Raw genomic sequence first — 22,191 nt, forward strand, 5'->3', positions numbered from 1 at the left:
CTGAACCAGAAATCTAGCACAATATGTCCACAATACAATGGTGACCTTTGCATTCAGATACAATTTATTCTTGATTACCTTCCCTTGTTGTCCTATGTTGCTGTAACTAGAAGGCGAGAACACGAGAAACTCAACTAACCTGTCCAGCAAAGATCCCGCAGACTCCAATTATGCAGAGGATATTGAAAACTGCCGAACCAACAATGGTTCCAACTCCTACATCACCATGAGTGATGAACACACCTGAAGGGAGAGCAAGAGAAACATTTGTGTACATGTCTGTGAGAGTGATATATATATTTAAAGTAAACTGTACAAAATACTCTTTGGCCTGAGAAAGCATAGCTCCAGACTCAGAGATCATGCCAGAGGAAGACTTGAGCTGGGCAGCATTAACAGCCACCAAACTCTTCAAGAAAAGGAGGGAAGGATATTTCCCTGAGGAAATAACACACCTGCACCTCAGAGTAAGCAAAGGCTGCTTAGAGCACTGGGGAAACCGGAGAAGGTAACTGTGCAGTGTGGAGAGAAGGAACAAGAGAGGAATTTGGGGAAAGGATGAAGGGGAAGAGAAAAGGAACTACAATACGAGCAGGAGAAGCAAGAGTAGCCATTGTCCACAGACTGGCCAGTGGGACCAGTGAGGAGAGCAAAAACACTAGTAAGCAAGGAGGAGACTGAGTATCCATCACTGCTGGTTGCCCTGGCATATCATGCTCCTGCCTTCTTTTGCAACCAAATGGTAGCAGCTTTGCAGCAAGTCTGCTTACAAAAGGATGGGAAGTAATCTTCATTTGCATTTTAACCTTATATAATAAGGTCATATAATTAGGGCAGGAACCTTTCCTTCCAGGTTGTTTGTTTATTAAAACATTTGTATCCTGCCTTTCTACTCAATTTGGGCCCTTAAGGTGGTGAATATTAAAAATCAAACAATACTTAGCAATTAAAACATAAACAGGAAAGAGGACGGGAACACCAAATGAAACAAAAATCTTCACCCTCTGGCAGGAAGGAATTCCTCAGTTTTGGCACCACAACTGAAAAGGTCCTTTCTCAGGTTGCCACATATTTAGCCTCAGATGACAAGGACTCCTGAAGCAGGGTCCCCAAAGATGACTGTGATGGTTGAGTAGATTTGTATGGTTACCACCACATAGATTTGCACATGATGCAGCCTGTATTGTTACCAGTCACCCTCATTACACACAATCATAGACAGAGGACTAAAACAAGTTGGACTATAGTGAGGTAGGGCTGCGTGAGTACAACTGATCTCTTAAGAAGGTATTGGGCAGACATGCCCTTAGTGGAAGATCACTAATGACAAATAGAGTTCAATATCAAACATTTATTGGAACATTTACCTTGAACATCAGTGGTACATGCAGAGACAATTGTATAGTAGCCGTTCTCGTACTTTAATCTGAAAAAAACAATTTCACATTTTCCACTTTTGTCGGTAGATCCTTACCTATGACTGAAGCGAACAATTCTGGGGTCGAGCTTCCTGCAGCCATAAATGTGGCTCCCGCAACATCTTCGCTTAAATGTAGTTTCTGAAAGAAAAAAACCAGGACTGGTTATGTCAGTGCGCTATACCAGTTTAAGATGTGAGAGGAGCAAGGAGGCCAAGCTTTAAAATGCTCTCTTCAGATGACATGATCTTCAGAACTAGGCTGAGGAACAGCTTAAGCAGGAACACACCCTGAGAAAAGTTATGAAAGATGCACTAACAGAGGGCTGGTTTGGTATGGGATCTCACAGGCAATGTGTGCTAGCAGAAGGGTGGGTGATTTTCACCATCTCCACCCTCCTGCTTTAGACCTCTGACTTCCCCAGGATCTGTCCCCAGCACCTCCAGTTACAGGCTTTGGCAACAAGTAATGAGAAAGGCCTGTGCCTGAGACCCTGGAGAGCCACTGCCAGTCTGAGTAGACAATACTGACCTTAATGGACCAGGGCAGTTTCATGTGTTCATGTTCCTGGAGGTTCCCTATCCCCCAGGAACAACATTTAAGGGATTATGTTGGGCTTCAGCAGGAGCATCCTTCAATCCCTTCTGTCAGTAGAGATTTACCTCAGGATCCAAGCATTTGACTGGTACACCTGATGTTACTTCCCTTTAGTATGCAGATTACAAATTCATATAATGAGCAAATTTATAAAGGTGAGAGAAAATTCTGTTGTACATACCTCACAAATTTTCTCTAAAGATGGAACAAAGAAGTCATCACATACAATAGCCAAGGCATAGAACATATACAGAGTCTGTGAGAGGGAAAACCAAACAAACATTACAAAGTAAGTTGGGCACACTTGAGATATAAAAAGAACATCATGTTCTTGACATACATTGGGATGTGCGAATGTATGTGCGCACTAGACACTCTCTGCTGCGGAGCACACTTCTTCTTCCTCTAAAACCTCAATTTGTGCAAGGGCCTACTGGAAACCACTGACCTTGCACAAACAAATTTTAGTGGAAGACCAAGTGTGCTCTGCAGCAAACACTATCCAGGGTGCATGGATCTCAGTCACAGGTTCCAAACCTATGTTTATGTTTGCTATTATTATTTATAAAGTACCAAAAAGGTATGTTAGGTGCCGCACAATAAATGAAATAGATACATCCTTGACAAATATTTGTTTGCCTCAGAATTACCCTGATATATAATCCCTACTTTGCCATGGAGACTTATTGGGTGGTCTTGGGGCTGTGGCACACAGCCTAACCTTCCTTTCAGAGTTGTTGTGAGGATGAACTAGAGAAGAGGAAACAATTTAAGTCGTTTTGGTTCCCCATTTGAGAGAAAGTTGGGGTATAAAGTCTTTAGACCTCTTGGTAGGACCCATCCCACAACCTTGGACAATGTATCTGTATGGTCTTCTACCATTTATCTCATTTAGGGGAGCTTGAAATTATGGAACGTTGCCCTTTATATCAAGAGGTTCGTTCTAAGTGTATTCTTCCCTTGCTTAGTAGGTATCCCGGTCGATCAGTTTATGCTTGTATGTTACTTATGATGAAAATCCACTGGTTTCGGCATGTTCTGCAAAGTTCTGAGTGGCACTTGGTAAGAACATAAGAAAAGCTCTGCTGGATCGGACCAAGGCCCATTAAGTCCAGCAGTCTGAATGACCTGGTGCTTGCACAGGGGACCTTTGCCTTTTTAAAGGTAAAGGGTAAAGGTCCCCTGTGCAAGCACGGGGTCATTTCTGACCCATGGGATGACATCACATCCCGAAGTTTCCCAGGCAGACTTTGTTTACTGGGTGGTTTGCCAGTGCCTTCCCCAGTCATTTTTACCTTTACCCCCAGCAAGCTGGGTACTCATTTTACCTACCTCAGAAGGATGGAAGGGTGAGTCAACCTTGAGCCGGCTACCTGAAACCAATGTCCGTTGGGATCGAACTCAGGTCGTGAGCAGAGCTTGGACTGCAGTACGGCAGCTTACCACTCTGTGCCACAGGGCTCCTTGTGCTGGTCTATGACCGTATTATTAAAGACTGATTGATACAATTTATCTCATTTCTTTGGCATATACAAATCTGCACTGCCCTGTGAAATCTATACGGGGGCCTGCATGTTTAGGAACTCTGTGTTGTATCGCTATCCACAAGGGGCTCTGGATTCATATAAGGCTGTTTATTCATTGTACAAAGCAACATTAAGTCGCAATCCTATACACACTTTTCTGGGAATAAGCTCCACTGAACAGAATGGAACATTTCTGAAAAACAGGCTTTCTGGTGAGACCCATTTACAAAGAAAACAGAATTAATTAGAGCTCATGAACCATACAGCTTGGGATCATATCTGAGTAGCTTGGGGGAGAGGGAGGGCCGCTATTACCTGTCTCAGAGATTTTGGCATTTGCCTTAAAGGAACACAACCATTTAAAATATGCAGCTATATTTAACTTCATCAGCAGGTACAAGTGGGCACACAGCATTTTTTTTTCAAATCTATGAAAAGTTTGCAACTGAAACCTGTTTTTATGGAAACAGACTTGGGGAATCATAAAAATATACTTGTGAGGAGATTGTTATTGTTATCTCTGTGGCCGCGCTAAACTATGCATTGTGTGCAAACATTTGCAAGCATGCCTTTTAAACTCTGTGGTGACAGAAGCCATTCGGGTTTGTGTGTGTGTGTGTGTGTGTGTGTGTACTCGGTTTCAAGCAGTAATGGCCAGAGAAAGGGTTCAACATCCCCTCCCCTTGGAATGGGGAACGATAGAGCAAAGGCCAAGAAAGGACCTTGGTTTCACATTGTCTGATGTCTGGACGGTCTTCCTGCCCCTGCTCCATTTGTTTGTCTGCTGCTTCTCGGGGCAGGGTGTAGGGTGGCCAGCTCTGGGTTGCAAAATACCTGATTTTGGAGGTGGAGCCTGAGGAAGGCAGGGTTTGGGGAGGGGAGGGACTTCAATGGGATACAACATACAGTCCACCTTCCAAAGAGGCCATTTTCTCCAGGTGAACTGATCTGTTGCCTGGAAATCAGTTGTCATCCCAGGAGATCTCCAGCCACCACCTGGAGGATGGCCGCTAGCAGGGTGAGATGATTTCATGTTATATGATTTATATTACTAGCCATCACCTCAGTTGGGAAAGAACTTACACAGCTGCTGTTCTTAGCAACAGTCATGTGTTCTCCATAATGCCTAGTTATGAAATTTAGCAACAGCCATGTGTTCTCCATAATGTCCAGTTATGAAATTTGCCTAGTTAGGCACCAGACAGCTCTGTCAACTCAGGCAGATTTCCATTAAAAAACTGTTATTCTCTCCAAACCTTTAGGCTGTGTTAGGTCAAAATATGTATGTTAAGGAATAAGTCTTGGCTGAGCTTTTTGTGCTACAACAACATATTCTGTTGAAAAGTGAGCATATTAATATAACTTACACCAATGATATGAAGCAGCACGCCTCCTTGCTGTCTTTGCTTGTTTGTGAATATATCATCAGGAAATTCATGAATGGCTGAAAGACAAATGATGAACAGGAACGGTTGGCTGAGATAGACCAAAACAGTCAAATTGAAACGGAAGAAAACAGCTTAAACAGTCAAGGAAGACCAGGGTCAACTGAGGGCACGGCAGAGAGTTACACATCCCTGTTTCTCTGGGAAAACGCCCCCTAGTAAATGCAAATAAATAAGGCCCAATCCAATTAATATTCCTCCTGAGGTAGAGACTGTGGCCTCAATACTCCAAGGAGCAGCGTGCATGCAGAAACCTGTTTCTGAGTAGATATCTAACTGAATAATGCATAAGAAGCCTCAGGAGTGAGGGGAAACTCTTCACAAAAAACATGACTGAAGGGCCCAGTGCAGACCTCAACAAACATCTCAAGATACGGGGGCATAAATGACAGCTGCTGCTGGAAAGATGTGCCCTGAAGAGACGGAGAATGGCAGGGAACTCATATAGCTGGAACAAATCAAAATGGCAACTGCTATCCTGAGATGGTGCAAGAGGGACAACTGATTAAGAGCTAGTGGTGAAATGGATTCACTTCCATTTAAAACAGAGGGTTCCTTAATGAAATCTACAAGCTCCAACAATTTGTGCCCCCCCACAGTGTCTAAAAACATTAGCTGGATGGGTTGTTCCTCCATCCCCTGTAATTCGAGCCCAAACATCATTGCAAATATAAGCACGTCTGAGAATACCCTGGTGGTATTTTCAAATCACTCCTCTGCAGCTATTCAGAGTACTAATGACATTGACTGAACAGCTTAGTCAGAGGTGACAGGGGATGATCTCCAAATGTGGCTACAAAACAACACAGTAAATGCTTAAATTCTGCCTTGCAAATAAGCCCACCCAAATTACCAATCACAAAAATTGTATTAGCTTTTCTGAGCACTATTTATGTTAGCCATTTCTGGCCTGAAATAAGATTACACGCACAAAGTCCTGCAGCATTATAAAGTTTCCGTATGGTCACCTGGCAACTACATTTACTCACCATAGGTAACCAAGTTAATGAGCTGCCCCAAAGTCATTCACTGAGACAAGTGAGAACACAGAGCTGTTAATTTCTTATATTTTAAAAAACAGATTGCCACAAGAGGACACACATTCATCACACAAAGCATAATAAAAATGCCAGAACACTCTCTGTTCATACCAACATAGCTAAATTGCTAGTGTAATAATGTCAGGGGATGCAACCTAAAACATATTGGTGTTTTCAAGGCAAGAGACATTCAGAGGTGGTTTGCCATTACCTGCCTCTGCGTAGCAGCCCTGGGATTCCGTGGCGGTCTTCCATCCAAGTACTAACCAGGACCAACTCTGCTTGTTATAATCTTGACATGATTCACAAAGAAGCCAAACCTTATGTTGTAAATCAGACCTGTTTTTAAATGGCTTAAGTGAAGCCCCCCCCAGCCCCCCCCAATCAGGCTCTTTTGGAATTATAGCTGAAAGGTATTAAATAAAAAGGAATGAAATAATGGAATATGCAAAAGGTTGATTTAGGAGGTGGTGGAGGAAACAGGAAGCATGAGTCAGGACATCCTTGTTTCTCCTGCATATCTTGTCATCTCTGAAGCTGCTTCAAACGGTATCCAAGAGAGGGATGGTGAAAGTCACAAACAGGCCACCAGTAACTTGCTTGCATCTCCCCCCCCCCACCCCCGCTTGCTATGAGAACAGTGTCTGCGGCACTGCGATGCTTAGAACATGCCATATATTTACACTGCAGCAAAAATGATGTTATTAATCTTCTGGGATGCAGAAGAGGATAATCCATAAAATGGCTGTTAAGCGCTCCATAATCTTTTGTGGCTGTTGTCAGTTTTTCCAGAGGCCAGGGAGGCTTTGCATTATGTTAAACTGATGCTACAAAGTCAAACAAGCTACCTACAGCCACTTGCATTAACACAAGAATCACTCCTCTGGCGCACTTGTTGCCAACTTAGGGTTGCCAACCTCCATGTGGGGCCCAGAGAGCTCTCAGAATTATAACTGATCTCCAGACTATAGTGCTCAGTTCCCCTGGAGAAAATTGCTGGAGAAAATTGCTGGTGTGGTACATGGATTCGATGGCACTATACTCTGCTGAGGTTCCTCCAGTCCCCAAATCCTGCCCCCCCCGGCTCTACCCCAAATCTCCAGGAATTTCCCAACTCAGAGCTTTTTTTTGCCACCAGGTCACCTATTATAATAGCCAGTGTAAAGAAATAGAAGAGAACAACAAAAAAGGAAGAACAAGAGATCTGTTCCACAAGATCCAAGAAATCAAAGGGAAATTTAAAGCACGGTTAGGCATGCTGAAAGATCAGCATGGAAATACATTAACTGAACAGGACAAAATAAAGAAAAGGTGGGAACAATACACTGAAGAACTATACAGATGAAAGGATAAAAGATTCTTTCCAAGAAGAATCTTTTGAAGAAGAACCTACAGTTTTAGAAAGTGAAGTGAAAGCTGCATTGAGAGCAATCGGGAGAAACAAATCACCAGGAGCAGATGGGATATCAATAGAGCTATTCCAAGCCACAGAAACGGAGTCCATCAAAATCTTGACAAGAATATGCCAACAGATATGGAAAACAAAACAATGGCCCACAGACTGGAAACAATCCATTTACATTCCAATTCCCAAGAAAGGAGACATCAAAGATTGCAACAACTATCGGACCATTGCATTAATTTCTCATGCAAGTAAAGTGATGCTCAAAATCTTACAGCAAAGGCTGCTACCATATATGGAACGAGAAATGCCTGATGTTCAAGCTGGTTTCAGAAAAGGAAGAGGCACTAGAGATCATATTGCAAATATACGCTGGTTACTGGAGCGTACGAGAGAATTTCAGAAGAAAATCAGCTTGTGTTTCATAGATTACAGCAAAGCTTTTGACTGTGTGGATCATGAAAAGCTATGGCTGGTTTTAAAGGAAATGGGTGTGCCACAACATCTGATCGTTTTGATGCGCAACCTGTACTCTGGACAAGAGGCCTCAGTTAGAACAGAATGTGGAGAAACGGAATGGTTTCCAATTGGCAAAGGTGTCAGACAAGGATGTATTTTATCTTCCTATCTCTTCAATCTATATGCAGAACATATAATTAGGAAAGCTGGATTAGATTTAGATGAAGGTGGAGTGAAAATTGGAGGGAGGAACATTAATAATTTGAGATATGCTGATGACACTACATTATTGGCAGAAAATACAGCTGAACATCAAGAAAACAAAAGTAATGACTACAGGAGAATTACACAACTTTAAGGTTGACAATGAGGAAATTGAAATTGTTCAAGACTTTCTATTCCTTGGCTCCACCATCAACCAAAAGACTGGGAAGGGCAGCCATGAAGGAGCTAGAAAATATTCTGAAGTGTAAGGATGTGACTCTGGCCACCAAGACTAGATTAATTCATGCCATCATATTCCCTATTACTATGTATGGGTGTGAAAGCTGGACAGTGAAGAAAGCTGATAGGAAGAAAATAGATTCCTTTGAAATGTGGTGTTGGAGGAGAATGTTACGGATTCCGTGGACTGCCAAAAAAACAAATCAATGGGTTATAGATCAAATCAAGCCTGAACTGACCCTAGAAGCTAAAATGACTAAACGGAGGCTGTCGTATTTTGGTCACGTCATGAGACGACAAGAGTCACTGGAAAAGACCGTCATGTTAGGAAAAGTAAAGGGCAGCAGGAAAAGAGGAAGACCCAACAAGAGATGGATTGACTCAATAAAGGAAGCCACAACCTTCAATTTGCAAGATCTGAGCAAGGCTGTCAAAGATAGGACATTTTGGACGACTTTCATTCATAGGGTCGCCATGAGTCGGAAGCGACTTGACGGCACTTAACACACACACACTGCTGACTTATGGAACCCACAGGGTTTTTAAGGCAAGAGACATTTGGAGGTGGTTTGCCATTGCCTGCCTCTTCACAACCCTGGTATTCCTTGGAGGTCTCCCATCCAAATACTAGCCAGGGTCAGGGCTGAGCATATGAGACTGGTCCAAGGTCACCCAGCAAGCTTCCATGGAATGAATTAGGATTTGAACCTGTGTTTCTCAGATCCTAGTGTGACACCTTAACCACTAGACCACACTGGCTCCCAGTCCAGAGCTGGCAACCCTAAATTGTCCTCCGTGGTACACTGCCATTCTGTTGCATCAGAGTAGCCAGGATGCATCCGTCCCTTCTTATTCTTAACTAATGGGGATATGTGCTGTGTTGCTTGGCAATGAATGCAGCAATAAGGGGGAGGGGGGAAGCTAGTTATGTTGTAGTTCTGGGAGAAGCCAGGACTTCGGAAAGAGTAACACCCACTGACTGAATAATATCAATCAGACTTCAGGGAAAGCCTATCAACATAACCATCATTCAAGTTTATACCCCAACTACAGATGCTGATGAGGAATAAATTGAAAGTTTTTATGCAAGTATCCAGGAAAAAATAAATATACAGAATATTTTTTAAATTAATTTTAAAATATATTTTTATTTATTTATTCAGAACACAATGTACCTGCAGCCATAAAGATTTTTAGAAAGTTATGAATATTTGTAGTCTGAAATTGTGATACTTTTGACCACTGAAGAAGGCCATTTGGCCAAAAAGCATTTGGTCTGGTCAGAGTCTAATTTTGTGATTTTTTGTCTATTTGTGTGGTATGTGTACATGAGCCTGTTGGTTTGGCAGGCTATTGCAGGGCCTTATATATGTTATTGATTTTAGCCTGTAATCAATATAAACATATTTTGTATTGACATAACCTTTATGACATAGTCTTGAATGTTGATTTTTTCTTGACCTTTGGTTACTTAATTCTGTTGTTTTTAGGGTTAAGGTATTTTCCCCCATTGTTGTTGTTGGGGCCTGGGGATCCCCTGGAATTACAGCTCATCTCCAGACTACAGAGATCAGGTCCCTGGGAGAAAATGAATGTTTTGGTAGGTGGACTGTATGGCATTGTACACCACTGAGGTCCCTGCCCTCCCCAGGCTCCATCTCTAATCTCCAGGAGTTTCCCAAACTGAATCTGGCAACCCTACCCCTCCCATCCCCCACTGGTGGCCAGGGATGACCTGGTAACCCTAGATAGAAATAAAATAATTATGATTGTACTGCAATTGTGGGCTTCTAAACATAGCTCGCTACTCTAACACCGAAACGGCACCCCATTTGTTTCTCCCCCTTCCCCCGCCCTTTCACCTACTTCAGGTTGAGACCCATGTGTTTGTTTGTTTGGCCATCAAGTTGCAGCTGACTTATGTTGACCCCTCATGGAGTTTTCAAGGCAAGAGACGTTCAGAGGTGGTTTGCCATTGCCTGCCTCCGTGTAGCCACCCTGGTATTCCCCGGTGGTCTCTCATCCAAGTACTGACCAGGGCCAACCCTGCTTAGCTTCCGAGATGTGGCAGGGTATTTTCCCAAACAACTACCTGTTTATTTTTCAGTTCTTAATGGAAGGCAGATTGGACACTAACAACTTTCTGTCTCTAATCACTGGTGAATGTTTCCGGAAATGAATTATGGACCAATTAATTCAAAGCAACGCATGACCAGGATCGACACTAAAAGGAGAGTACTCAATGCGGCTCTTCTGGAAGCCACTCACCACCCAGGTCGAACTGACTAGCCTGCTGAGACAATGAAAATTGATTGCAAAGGAGCCTGGGATGAAACAGCATTAACATGCTTGCAGTGGTTTGGGGGAGGGATGAGTAATCAATTTGATTTGATGAGAAGGCAAAGATCAAACTCTCTTTCACAAGCAGAGCACCATATGGCAAGACAGGATGTAAATGTTTTGTTCACTGAAGCCTCCTTGCTTTCTCTCTTCGTGATTCTGCAAGCCACGGCAAATTGCTAAAACATTTAATCTCTGCAGTATATTAATTCAATTTGCGTGGCTCAACCAAGAGAGGGCCTGCCAAATACGATTATCTTTGTCATGGCAAGTGGCAGTTTATAAAGCAAAGAGACTACAGACTATTAAACCTATTTAAATATCTGCACGTGAAAGGAAGTTGTATTAAAGAAACTCATTCCAATAGGGTTGCCAGCTGCCAGGTGGAGTCTAGAGATGTCCTGGAATTACAACCAATCCAATATCCAGACGACACAGATCAGTTCCCCTGGAGAAAATGGCTACTCTGGAGGGTGGACTCTATGGCATTGTACATCTCCGAGGTCCCTCCCCTCCCCAAACCCTGCCTTCCCCAAACTCCAACCCCATTATCTCCAAGTATTTCCCAACCCAGACTTGGCAACCTTTTATTCCAACAGCACTCCTTCACTATGAAATTACCAAGAAAACTTACTTTGTGAAAATCAGGATTAGCCTAAAATACATGCAGCACTAATTCCTTGTTTAAAATGTAGGTTTATATGTAATTATTTTATAGAAACTGTTAATTGTAGAAATAGTTACATATTTTTTAAAAGGTAAAAGCACTACTGTGAAGCCCCCAGTGCCGGGGCCACATCCTCTGGTGGGGGTGGCCACTTTTTATCAGCGTTGTCAGAGATGAGTCAGCATGCAAGAACTGTGAAGTCTGCACTTTAATTATTTAGTTTCTTTTTAATGCTAACTCCAGAGGTTCACTGCCACCCTGTAGTCCAGCCAGTTCACCACTCCTCACCTCCACCTGTTTACACCAAGATGCTAGGACAGCTTTTCCAACCTCAGTGCTTCTCCCAGCTCCCTAAGTACCTGTCCTGGCTGCTGCGGCCTTCCTGCAGGGTTAAGCCAAGGGACAGCCTGTCGGCCTGGGCCAGGTGGGAAAAGTTCTTCCTGGCTTCCCTTGGTGCCAGGAGTGCCACCATCCGTGGCTCCAAGAGACCTGGTACTCTCTGGCCTGCAAAGGCCCCAAGCCTGTCTGACCACAGCTTGAACACAACATACAAACTTAACCACAAACTGCAGAGGTTTGTGTAATGAAAAGCCTGGCAACAGCTTGCAAAATGCAAATGTCCTTAGAACAGGCTGACTGAATTCTCTCAAGGTCTGAATTCTTTCAAGAGCTAGCTAACTTACCCTGGTCTTGTCCTTGAAGGAAGAAGAACAGAGTCATTCTTCACTATCTGCCAGAAAGGTGTATCTGAAATTACCCTTCCTGATTCAGCTGCCAGCTGCTCATATCTCAGGAGCAGAAAAGTCCTGCTATCCTCAAACCTTGAGCAGGTCTACTCAAAGACCTCAAGGCTATAAGTGCAGTAAGCTTCTTGCTTTCTATAACCTTGTTGAAAGCTATGTTTCCTACTGACCAGATGGTTACATGTTACAATGTGAGCAATAATTGTGTTTTATTATTTATATAGTTATATATTGTATTGTAGATTTCTAAATAGTCTCATTTAATGTGTATTGTACTGAAGATGAGAATGGTATGAAAATTGAGTATATGGAGTGATCATGGAGCTCAGAAATGATTGTTATTACTTTAAGCAAAATAGACTGAAAGGAAAGGAAGCCCATATTTGGTCATGGGGAGAAGCTAATAACCTGAACAGCTGCAACTAAGACATTATTGAACTGCTCATGTTATCTGAAAGTGGGGAGGAAGATATCCCTCCTGATGGTAAAATCAATACTCTTAATGAGTCTGAAACAGTATAAATATAGCCACAGTAAGCCCAGAGAGAGAGAACCTTCCAAAGGCTCTCAAGAAAAGGCTGACTGGTATGTATGGCTTAAATACATTACTCTAGACTTTATGAATTAGATACTTTGAACTGAATCAGAATAATTTGACTGTTATATTTTAGAAGTTGGATTTTGAAACTGAATAGTATGTAAGACTTGCTTGCTTTTACTTCATACATTGTAAATACATACATTGTACTTTGACAAGAGTTTTTATAGAAGTGTTAAAGACTTGATAATCTGCATTTACACATATTTTACTAGAAGTATATCAATAAAAAGACTTGCTTTTTAAAAGTAGGTAAAGTTGTTGAGTCCTGTTTACTCGATGACTGGCTGAATAAGATAACTTCACTTCTCAGTAAGTGATACATTCTAAGAGCCTGTCATCTGAACAGCACGACCCGTTTCAGTATAGTGGTTAAGAACCACTGGTTTGGAATGGGGGACTGTGATGTGGAAAACCGGGTTTGATTCCCCGCTCCTCCACAAGAGTGGCGGACGCTAATCTGGTGAACCAGGTTGGTTTCCCCACCACATGAAGCCAGCTGGGTGACCTTGGGCTAGTTACAGCTCTGATAGAGCTCTCTCAGTCCCACCTACCTCACAGGGTGTCTGTTGTAAGGAGAGGAAGGGGATGGTAAACCGGTTTGATTCTTCCTAAGTGGTAGAGAAAGTCGACATATAAAAACCAACTCTTCTTCTGCAAAGTAAAAATATCTACTGTTGGCTCCCAGTTGCTTTGAGAGTCTGAAATACCTGGAGAGTATTCATGTTTCTTTCCATTCTATGCTCTTGCTGACCAATTTTGCATCCCTCATGGAATTTGTATTTAAAGACATTGTACAACATTTGATGACTCAGCACTGTGCAAAGATTCCCTGTTATATACTGGATGTTCCGTGTACAAAAACCCTATTATCCATAAGTGCATTCTTATAATTCTGCAACAGATTTAAAAGGGAGGGACCCTTACCAATTTAAGCACACCTAATATTTTATACTTCTTTCTAGAGAAAGAAGAAACACATGTACACACTAAAGTAAGGCAGTTAAGACTCTTTCCTCACCACCTCCAGCAATAAACACAATTAAAATAGTGTTTTTTAAAACCTATTAACACCATTTTAACTATGTTTATTACCAGACAATAGGAACAAGGCAACTGATTTATGCCCCATCTCTGCAAGGGGTTCTTCTCTGTTGTTTTAACTACATTGCTATGATACAGCACAGAACAAGGCCTGGGAAATTTCCCTGTGGAAATTCCCAACTGGCAATTGAGAAGGAAATGTTGTTTCCAAGCTATATGTATCACTTCCATGGGATTATGCTGCTCCTGAGAGACTGAAAGGGGACAAATTTGTATACTCTAGGCCAGGGAGACATAGGCACATTTCTAAATATTTTCTAGGTAACCACACAGAAGAAAACAGGGAATTGTGAGGAGGTATCAGAAGACTGCTTTCCAAAACATAGGGGGGAAAGTTTTAAGTACTGAGGACAGCTGCTTAACAAGGAAGAAATAGCAGCTGTTTGAAACCTACCAGGGAAGCTGAAGAACAAACATTACAGATACTGTAAGTCAGGAGGGCTCTATATATACTATCATGAATGTGCTAGGCTTTGTAAAAACCCCAGGAGATTACATTAAAAAAGGAATTTGCCTGTGAAATAACAAGCTGCTGAAACAGTAAAAACAAGCAAAGACATTTTTACTAGTCTTGCAACAACATGATTTGCAAGCACTCTGATAACAGAAGCCTTTTGGAATTATTCATTTGGGTACGTATAAATGTGTCATCCTTGAAGAAGTGGCAAGATGGAAGTGCACATTCTAGAAAAAGGGTGTATGTGTTGGGGGTTGGCACAGTTTGCATCTGCCATGGTGTCAATTATGAGGAACTGTTGCAAACACATACTATGCCCTTCAAAATATAACTGTGAATCTGCCCTGAGGTTCAAATGGGATTGCTGATACTACCTGATTTATCAAAAGCAAATGTATTTAAAATATTTTTATACTCCCTCACAGCATAATGTATGAAATAACTAACAGAATACACTTTCCCATGTATTCCCCTCTACATACTACTTCCCCTTTCTTTCCTCCTGGTAGACCCAATAACCTCAACCTTCCTTGCTTTCTTCTCTCCTTCCCACCCACCAACCAACCTGCCTTTTATATGTTCCCCATTTATTTCATTTACACCCCATACCTCTCCACAATGGGGACCCAAAACAGCTTATGGTAGGTCATTCTCCTTTCTTCCATTTTAGCCTTACAACAAACCTGTGAGGTAGATTAGGCTGAGAGTTTGTGACTGGCATGAGCTTCCACAGCAGAGTTCGGATTTGATCCTGATTCATCCAGATGGTAGTCTGAAACTATGAGCCATACTAGTTTTTGTTGCTGTTGAGCAATAATGAGCAGCCAGGGCAAGTAAGTCTTGCAAGTCACCTGGTGATTGCTGCTGGCCCTGGCCCCGGTGAATCCTCCCTCAAAGGCCAAAACAGCCATGGAAAGGCCCCTGTTACCTCCCCCTGCCTTTTACTGACTTAAACCAAGGCATGAAGACCAGTAATGCTGTTGAAGTTGCATAGCACCCCCAAAGCAGCAATTATTTCTTAATTATACAAGCATTGCTTCTGTTGTTGTTGTTGTTTTTTGGAGGGGGGCTTTGCTCAGAAATATTTGCAGAAAGATTTTACTTGTCTGTTCATGGTTCCAGTCTCTGGATTTAAGTATCCACAAACTGAGCCATGTTGAGAATTACACTGACATGAAGAACTTGCAGGTAATGGACATTTAATTTCCTCCACCTTTGCTTCCTCCCCTCTTGCCCTCATTCTCTCCCAGTCAGTGTTTCTATATCTTTCCCTCTCCTCCCCATCCCTTTTCTCTCTCTCTCTCTCTCTCTCTCTCTCTCTCTCTCTCTCTCTCTCTCGTACCCCTTTTCTCAGTCAGTATGACTCTCTTGCTCTTCCTCCCCTCCTTTTCTCAGTGTCTCTCTCTGGCCATCAGGCCACACATTTACTAGGCAGGCTGCCCTCCCTACCACTTCTCCTCACTCACCTTCTCCTCACACACCTGTCCACCTCCAGTGGCTGTGCCTCGGTAGTGGAAGGAGACAGGGAGCATGGGGAGGGTCAGTGACAGAGGCTCCCTTCTGCTCACATGTCTGCTTCCAACACAGTGCCCCGCTGTGCACTGCATTGGTGAGGCCATACCTGGCGTACCGTGTGCAGTTCTGGAGTCCTCACTTCAAAAAGGATGTGGACAGAAAGAGTTGTTCAACAATGGAATCGGCTACCTAGGGAGGTGGTGAGCTCCCCCTCTCTGACAGTCTTCAAGAATGTCTGGACAAACACTTGCCAGAGATGCTCTAGGCTGATCCTGCATTGAGCAGGGGGTTGGACTAGATCGCTTGTATGGCCCCTTCCAACTCTATGATTCTATGATCTAGTTTGGCCCTTAGTCATGAGAAGTGAACACTTGCTGCAATTTAATGAGCCAACATGTGGGGGAGGCCCTTATCTAAGTAATGCAATAGTCTGCAGTATGTTTACAACAAATCCAGTCATAGATGCTATGACCCAAATATAATGACCTATATCTTTTCTTCCATTGTAAACGCCTCATTTTGTGTGTGTGTGTGTGTAAAGGTCCTTCCAGCCATTAAAAGCATTAAGAGAATTAGCAAGCTTATGACTAACCCTGCAACAAGTCCTGATTCACTCACAGTGGTCTACTTGATGCTATTGTGTCTAAAGTACGCTAACAAACAAAAAATGCTTTGCTGCAAATTTTTTGCCAAAGGAGTGTGTCCTAAAGGAGTCTGCTTGAGGGTTCAAGAGTCCTTTGCTGGTCGACACTGAGCCACTCTCATGACCATTCACTTAACGCAAAAACAGAGCCCTCTCAGTTTTCTGGGAGTCGGGGCATGAACTCGTCACTTCTTTCAAAGGGCAGCAGCTCTTAGCACTGTGACCACCTTTGGTCTCCTCATTCCTGATCATCTCAGAGTATAGCCCCTCAAATGTGCTTTTTAGGTGCCAGTATCCAATAGCTCGCCCTGACCTGGATGGCCCAGGCTAGCCTGATCTCGTCAGATCTCGTTAGAAGCTAAGCAGGGTCAGGCCTGGTTAGAATTTGGATGGGAGACCACCAAGGAATACCAGAGTTGCTGTGCAGAGGAAGGCACTGGCAAACCACCTCTGTGAGTCTCTTGCCATGAAAACCCCCCAAAAAGTTGGCTGTGACTTGACGGGACTTTACACAAACACACATCCAATAGCTCAGTCCTGGGCACTCCAACTGGAAGAAAGGCACCAGGAAGTACTGTCAAACAGCAGTCACTGTAGTTACCTCAGATATAAAATTTAACTTTTCACTCTTTCCCAAGGCAAAGGATTTCACTATAAAGACAAAGACAGAGAAATGCCACTCTACACCCAGAGATGATAGCAGGGAAGGAGAGTTTTCAGTTGAATCACACTGATCCTTTTCTGTTTCCATGAGCAGCTCTGAAATTTTTTTTCCAGGCTCCTTCCCCTGATCAACCAGTCTCTGGGTAGAAGTTATTAACTAACAAGGACGTTTCTTGCAGCATCAGGCAAAGTCATGTTGAATCAAGGGGTGGGACTGATTAGAACTTGGGACAGGGCCTTCTGAATCGTGGTCTTATAGAAGAAGTGATCCTGATACTTAACCCTGTAGGCCATGCACAGACAATAAAAACACTGTTCTTAAACTTGCTTTTAAGGAGTAGCTGATGCAACTATCACTGTATTGGCCTGTGGAAGCTAGACAATGGAGCCCTTCATGGGGCACGCATGGCTTGCCACACACTTTGCAAGGGGACTATACGGCATGTGGCAGGTGCCATTGAGGGAGGAAGGGAAGGCTTGGTATCCATGACCATTTAAAAATCAAAGCGGAGGTCCTCAGGTTGCTAAACTCTGAGAACTGCTAATCTGTGAAAGCTTCTTCATGAGGTTGATGGATTTCCTCATCATATAGCTATGAAAACAGATAGCCAAAATACTCCAAAAGATGCTAAACGAACTGGGGGATAAAAACTAAACATATATGTTATACATCAAAATCAAAGAGGCAATTATTTTGTAAATAAATCAAGGCTCAGTGAAATCCGTAAGCCTAAACGACTAGTCAAAAATAACAACTCTTTTCCCCATACAATTCAAATAGCTGAGAAACCCATTTCCCACCCACCACTTTCGCCTGTGGGTTTCCAAGTGAGTGTTATCCTTGTAAACAGTTGTCTGGAACTCTGAAAAGCCAGGGTCCCTAGCTCCCAGTTCCCCATCCTGGACTCCCTCTAGCTGCTGCCTACGATTACACCCTTGAAAATTTCTTGCAAATATGGTTGATACCAGGCAGTCGGAATGCATTGAAATGCCCATGCTGCAAACTGCACTTAGCAATTGTGCAAGCAGGAAATCCCCTTCTCAATGCAAGAAATTCACAACTACCTCCCCCCTTCACACCCCCAGTGACCCCTGCTCCATGCCCAGAAGATCATAAAAACCTTCCAGGATCCCTGGCCAAACTGGCCTGGAGGAAAATTGCTTCCTGGCTCCAAAGTGGCGAACAGCCTTACCCTGGGCATGTAAAGCAAGGACTATGAGAGCCAAACACTGACACAACCCTTCCTGCCCTCCCTGTCATAATCTGCCTAAGTTCACAGAATCAGCATTGCTGTCAGATGGCCATCTAGCCTTTGCTTAAAAACCTCCAAAGAAGGAGAGCCCACCACCTCCTGAGGAAACCTGTTCCACTGAGGAACTGCTCTGTCAGAAAGTTCTTCCTAATGTTTAGCCAAAAACTCTTTTGATTTAATTTCAAACCATTGGTTCTGGTCTGACCTTCTGGGGCGACAGAAAACAACTCAGCTCCATCCTTCAAATACTTGAAGATGGTTATTGTATCACCTCTCAGTCGTCTCCTCTCCAGGCTAAACATACCCAGCTCCTTCAACCTTATTTCATTTTGTGCTATGGGGGGGGGGAGTATGTGGAGGTGAGGAAATCATGTTTCCTGCTGTCCAGGGACGACCACCCCAGACTTCCCTGGCCAACCAATCCCTTGCTTACCAGGGGGAGAAAGGGGAGGTCCCAGCGGGGCCCACGAATGGCCGACAGGTCTGCAGTGGCAAGAGGGATCGCTGCCACAGGCCAGTTCAAACAGTGCTGCTATTGTTTTCCTGCCTTTTTTGGCGGCACGTTCTTTTCTGGCTTTTTTCTTTAACATTCTAAGATGTGCTATAGCACCATAGTAATCCAATACATCCAATTGGTGGTGATATAGCAATTCAGTGCGATATCACCAGCATTATGATTCAATGAATTGCTATAGCACTATAGTGCTCATCTTAGAACATTTTTTTAAAGCCGGAAAAGAACGTGCCACCAATAAAGACAGGAAACCAATAGCGGTCCTTTAGGAAGCACTCCAGACAGTTCAAACAGCACACTGTTGTGATTCAGAAGCGCAAGGAAGAAAGTGAAACTGGGAGAAAACAGTTTTCATAAAAAGCGGCAGAGCCCCGTGGTGCCGATTGGGTGCAAGTGGCGTTTTCTAACATCCGTTAGCAGTTGGGAGCCAAAATAGTTGTGTCTGAATTGACACAAGAAATCCATTAACAAACCACTGCTTAACTGGATTATAAGGGCAGTTTGAAAGGGGCCTACAAGAAGGCAGACGCCCAGATGGCCAAGGAGGAAGCCGGCTGGCTGGTTCAGGCAAGGCAGGAACAGAGCCACCAGGGGTGGAAGGATGTCCAGTTGGGAGTCTGACTTCATTCTAATACTAAAGGAAGAGCAGGTAAAACCGTGGCCTAGGGCAAGGGGACCAGGGCGACACCCTCGGGGAGCCACACCTGCTGACAGATATTCTTTCATCAGCTGAAACAGTTGCTGTGCCTCTGGCTATACTTGCACCAAATTTTAGCTTTCTGGACATCTTGGGAAAAACCTTAGTCACTACTAATGTATTTTAAGGGACAGAAATACAAATGCCCTATTTTCAGATTTTTCCCCCCCTAGTAATGGACTAGTAATGGACAAGACTTAAGGGTCTTGTGCATCTTCATAAAATGCACGCACAGACACAGCCAATTCAGGTCTAGGTGTCAAATTCAAACCCTGCTTTAAACTACTTCATCTCTCAGTACCAACAAACGAATGCTTTCAGGCTTCTGCCTTGCCCTTAACGAAACTGCAATACAAGGGGAAAGTCATCAACTGTAATACGAAGGGATGCTGTGCCCAGAAACCTAACAGCCATTTTGCAATTGGGGACAATAGAAAATTGACTGAAACGAGGCTGGATATTTTGTGCTTCCAGGAGAGTTACATGAGCTTTGAGAGCACCATCTCATCTTGTTAATGTCTGAGGGAGAGAAAAAAAGTTCTTTGCTGCCAGCACGGAAGGGATGGTTCCCTACGAAAAACTGCTCACTTCTAAAGCGTGCAAATACTTTTTAAAAAATCTGTATATACACAATATTACAGGACTTCAGCAATTCCCTCTGCACCACCTTATCTGGAGGGTGCTGTGACATCTAAAGACGTTTCTCACATTGTCTTTTTAAGAAGTCACCAATTTGTTGGTGCTGCCTCTGATAATAAGGCTTACAGGCAACACATTTGCCATCAGACATAGCTGCGACTTGTGTGAGACATTCCATGTCTTTAAAAGAGAAGATGAAGAATTGGTTTTTATACACCGCTTTTCTCTACCGTAAGGAGTCTCAAAGCTTCTTACAATCACATTCCCTTCCCCACCCCCCATACACCCAACAGGCGCCTTGTGATGTAGGTGGGGCTGAGAGAATTCTGAGAGAACTGTGACTGGCCCAAGGTCACCCAGAAGGCTTCATGTGGAGGAGTGGGGAATCAAACCCAGTTCTCCAGATTAGAGTCTACTGCTCTTAATTACTCCACGCTGGCCCTGTTAGACATAACATGGGCATTGGCTCTGAGCAACTTACAGTGAAACTGAAGCAGAGAAATATCCTTTTAAGCTCACTGGCATATCTAAAGTACAAATGATGCATCTGAAAAAAGGTGGCATTTTTTTTTTTAAAAAATGGAGACATCTTCTGGTAAGGTCCAGTATCAGCAACAGCAGCAGATCATTTGGAGGTTTTCAAGTGAAACTTTTGCTGGCAGAAAATCTAGTGATTTTAGTACCATCCAGCATGAATTTCCAGCTTACCCTATCAGGAGACCAGTCCAGAACTGACCTGGCAAAGCTGTTCTTCATCCCAGCTTTTTTTGTGTGCCATCAAGTCACAGGTGACTTTTGGTGAACCTGTAGGGTTTTCAAGGCAAGAAACATTCGGAGGTGGTTTGCCATTTCCTGCCTCCACGTCACAACCCTAGTGTTCCTTGGAGGTTGCCCATCCAAATACTCACCAAGGGCTACTCTGCTTAGCTTCTGAGATCTGATGAGGTCAGGCTAGGCTGGGGCTATCCAGGTCAGGGCTCTTCATCCCTACTCCTGGGCTTTTCATCTATGCAAAATCAAGCACTTCCTGAGATCTATCAAGCATATTTTTATTCTGCCCTTTCTCCAAGGAGCTCAGGGTGGCATACAGGACTATCCCTTCCTCATTTTATCTTTGCAACAAGATAGGCTAGGCTGAGAAAAAGTGGCCCAAGGTCATGTACCATGCCATTCTATGTTGAGTTACACCCTTCAATGGGTTTAGAAGGGTATCACTCTGTTTAGGATGGTGCTGCTAGTGAACTTTGTAGCAGAGGGGAAATTTGAACTCAGGTCTCCCAGAACCTAGTTGGACACTCTAATCACTACACCACACTGCTTCTCAGTATACTTTTTATTAAATATTATTTTGTTAAAAGTTTGGCAATGTGTGCAAAAGTAGATCGAGTTCTTCTACACTGAAGATATATTTTTGACTAACTCAAAGGTGTTTACAAAAGAGTAGCAGTGCACAAATATTACTTTTATATACAATTAATGCAGACAGCAGGCAAGCACACACTCCCATCTGTACAGGAAGTTGGATAAGAAGATGCCATTTGCACTGTATATCTTCATCCATCCATTTAGTAGTACCAACAGAGATTGTATTGGCTGGATGATAAGTACATTTGTATTACAATGTACACATGTAATCCCTGTCAATTTGCTCCCCTTTCTGCATATCTGTATGCCAACCAACACATGTAGAAAGGAGATCACTATGTTTATTTTTCTTTGCTGCCCACAGTTCCTCCCAGATGCATGAAATACTTGCAAGATCATGGCTTCTCAAGCAAAATGACTGATAAAATATTACTCTACTTCCAAAGAAATTTGACATGGGGGCAGAGCTGATGGGAACACATAAGCATCAACCTCTGGACCTTTTGCACTTCAAACAAAAATAATTACCACTCAAACCTTGCATCTAACCTGGTTTTAGGTGGCTTCAATCTAATTTCATGTAACACTTGCATGGCTTGTTTGTGTCTTTAGGGCCTTTCTCAGTATATTTGATTACAAAATAAAAATTGTTGGGGGCAATC

The 22,191-nt window shown here is 43.1% G+C and overlaps 1 protein-coding gene across 1 annotated transcript in view; it reads right to left on the bottom strand.

Annotated features, from left to right (window-relative positions):
* The window catches only part of SLC24A4 (solute carrier family 24 member 4), a 94,736-nt gene that overhangs the window by 26,208 nt on the left and 46,337 nt on the right, over positions 1 to 22,191 (bottom strand). The window contains exons 2-5 of the mRNA XM_056851693.1: positions 4,909 to 4,985; positions 2,197 to 2,271; positions 1,475 to 1,559; positions 140 to 243 (exon numbers count right to left, since the gene is read on the bottom strand). Of these exons, the coding sequence (XP_056707671.1) occupies positions 140 to 243; positions 1,475 to 1,559; positions 2,197 to 2,271; positions 4,909 to 4,985 (341 nt within the window). The remainder of the gene's footprint in view (positions 1 to 139; positions 244 to 1,474; positions 1,560 to 2,196; positions 2,272 to 4,908; positions 4,986 to 22,191) is intronic.

The sequence above is a fragment of the Euleptes europaea genome, chromosome 6 (genome assembly GCF_029931775.1).
Source record: "Euleptes europaea isolate rEulEur1 chromosome 6, rEulEur1.hap1, whole genome shotgun sequence".
NCBI lineage: Eukaryota > Metazoa > Chordata > Lepidosauria > Squamata > Sphaerodactylidae > Euleptes > Euleptes europaea.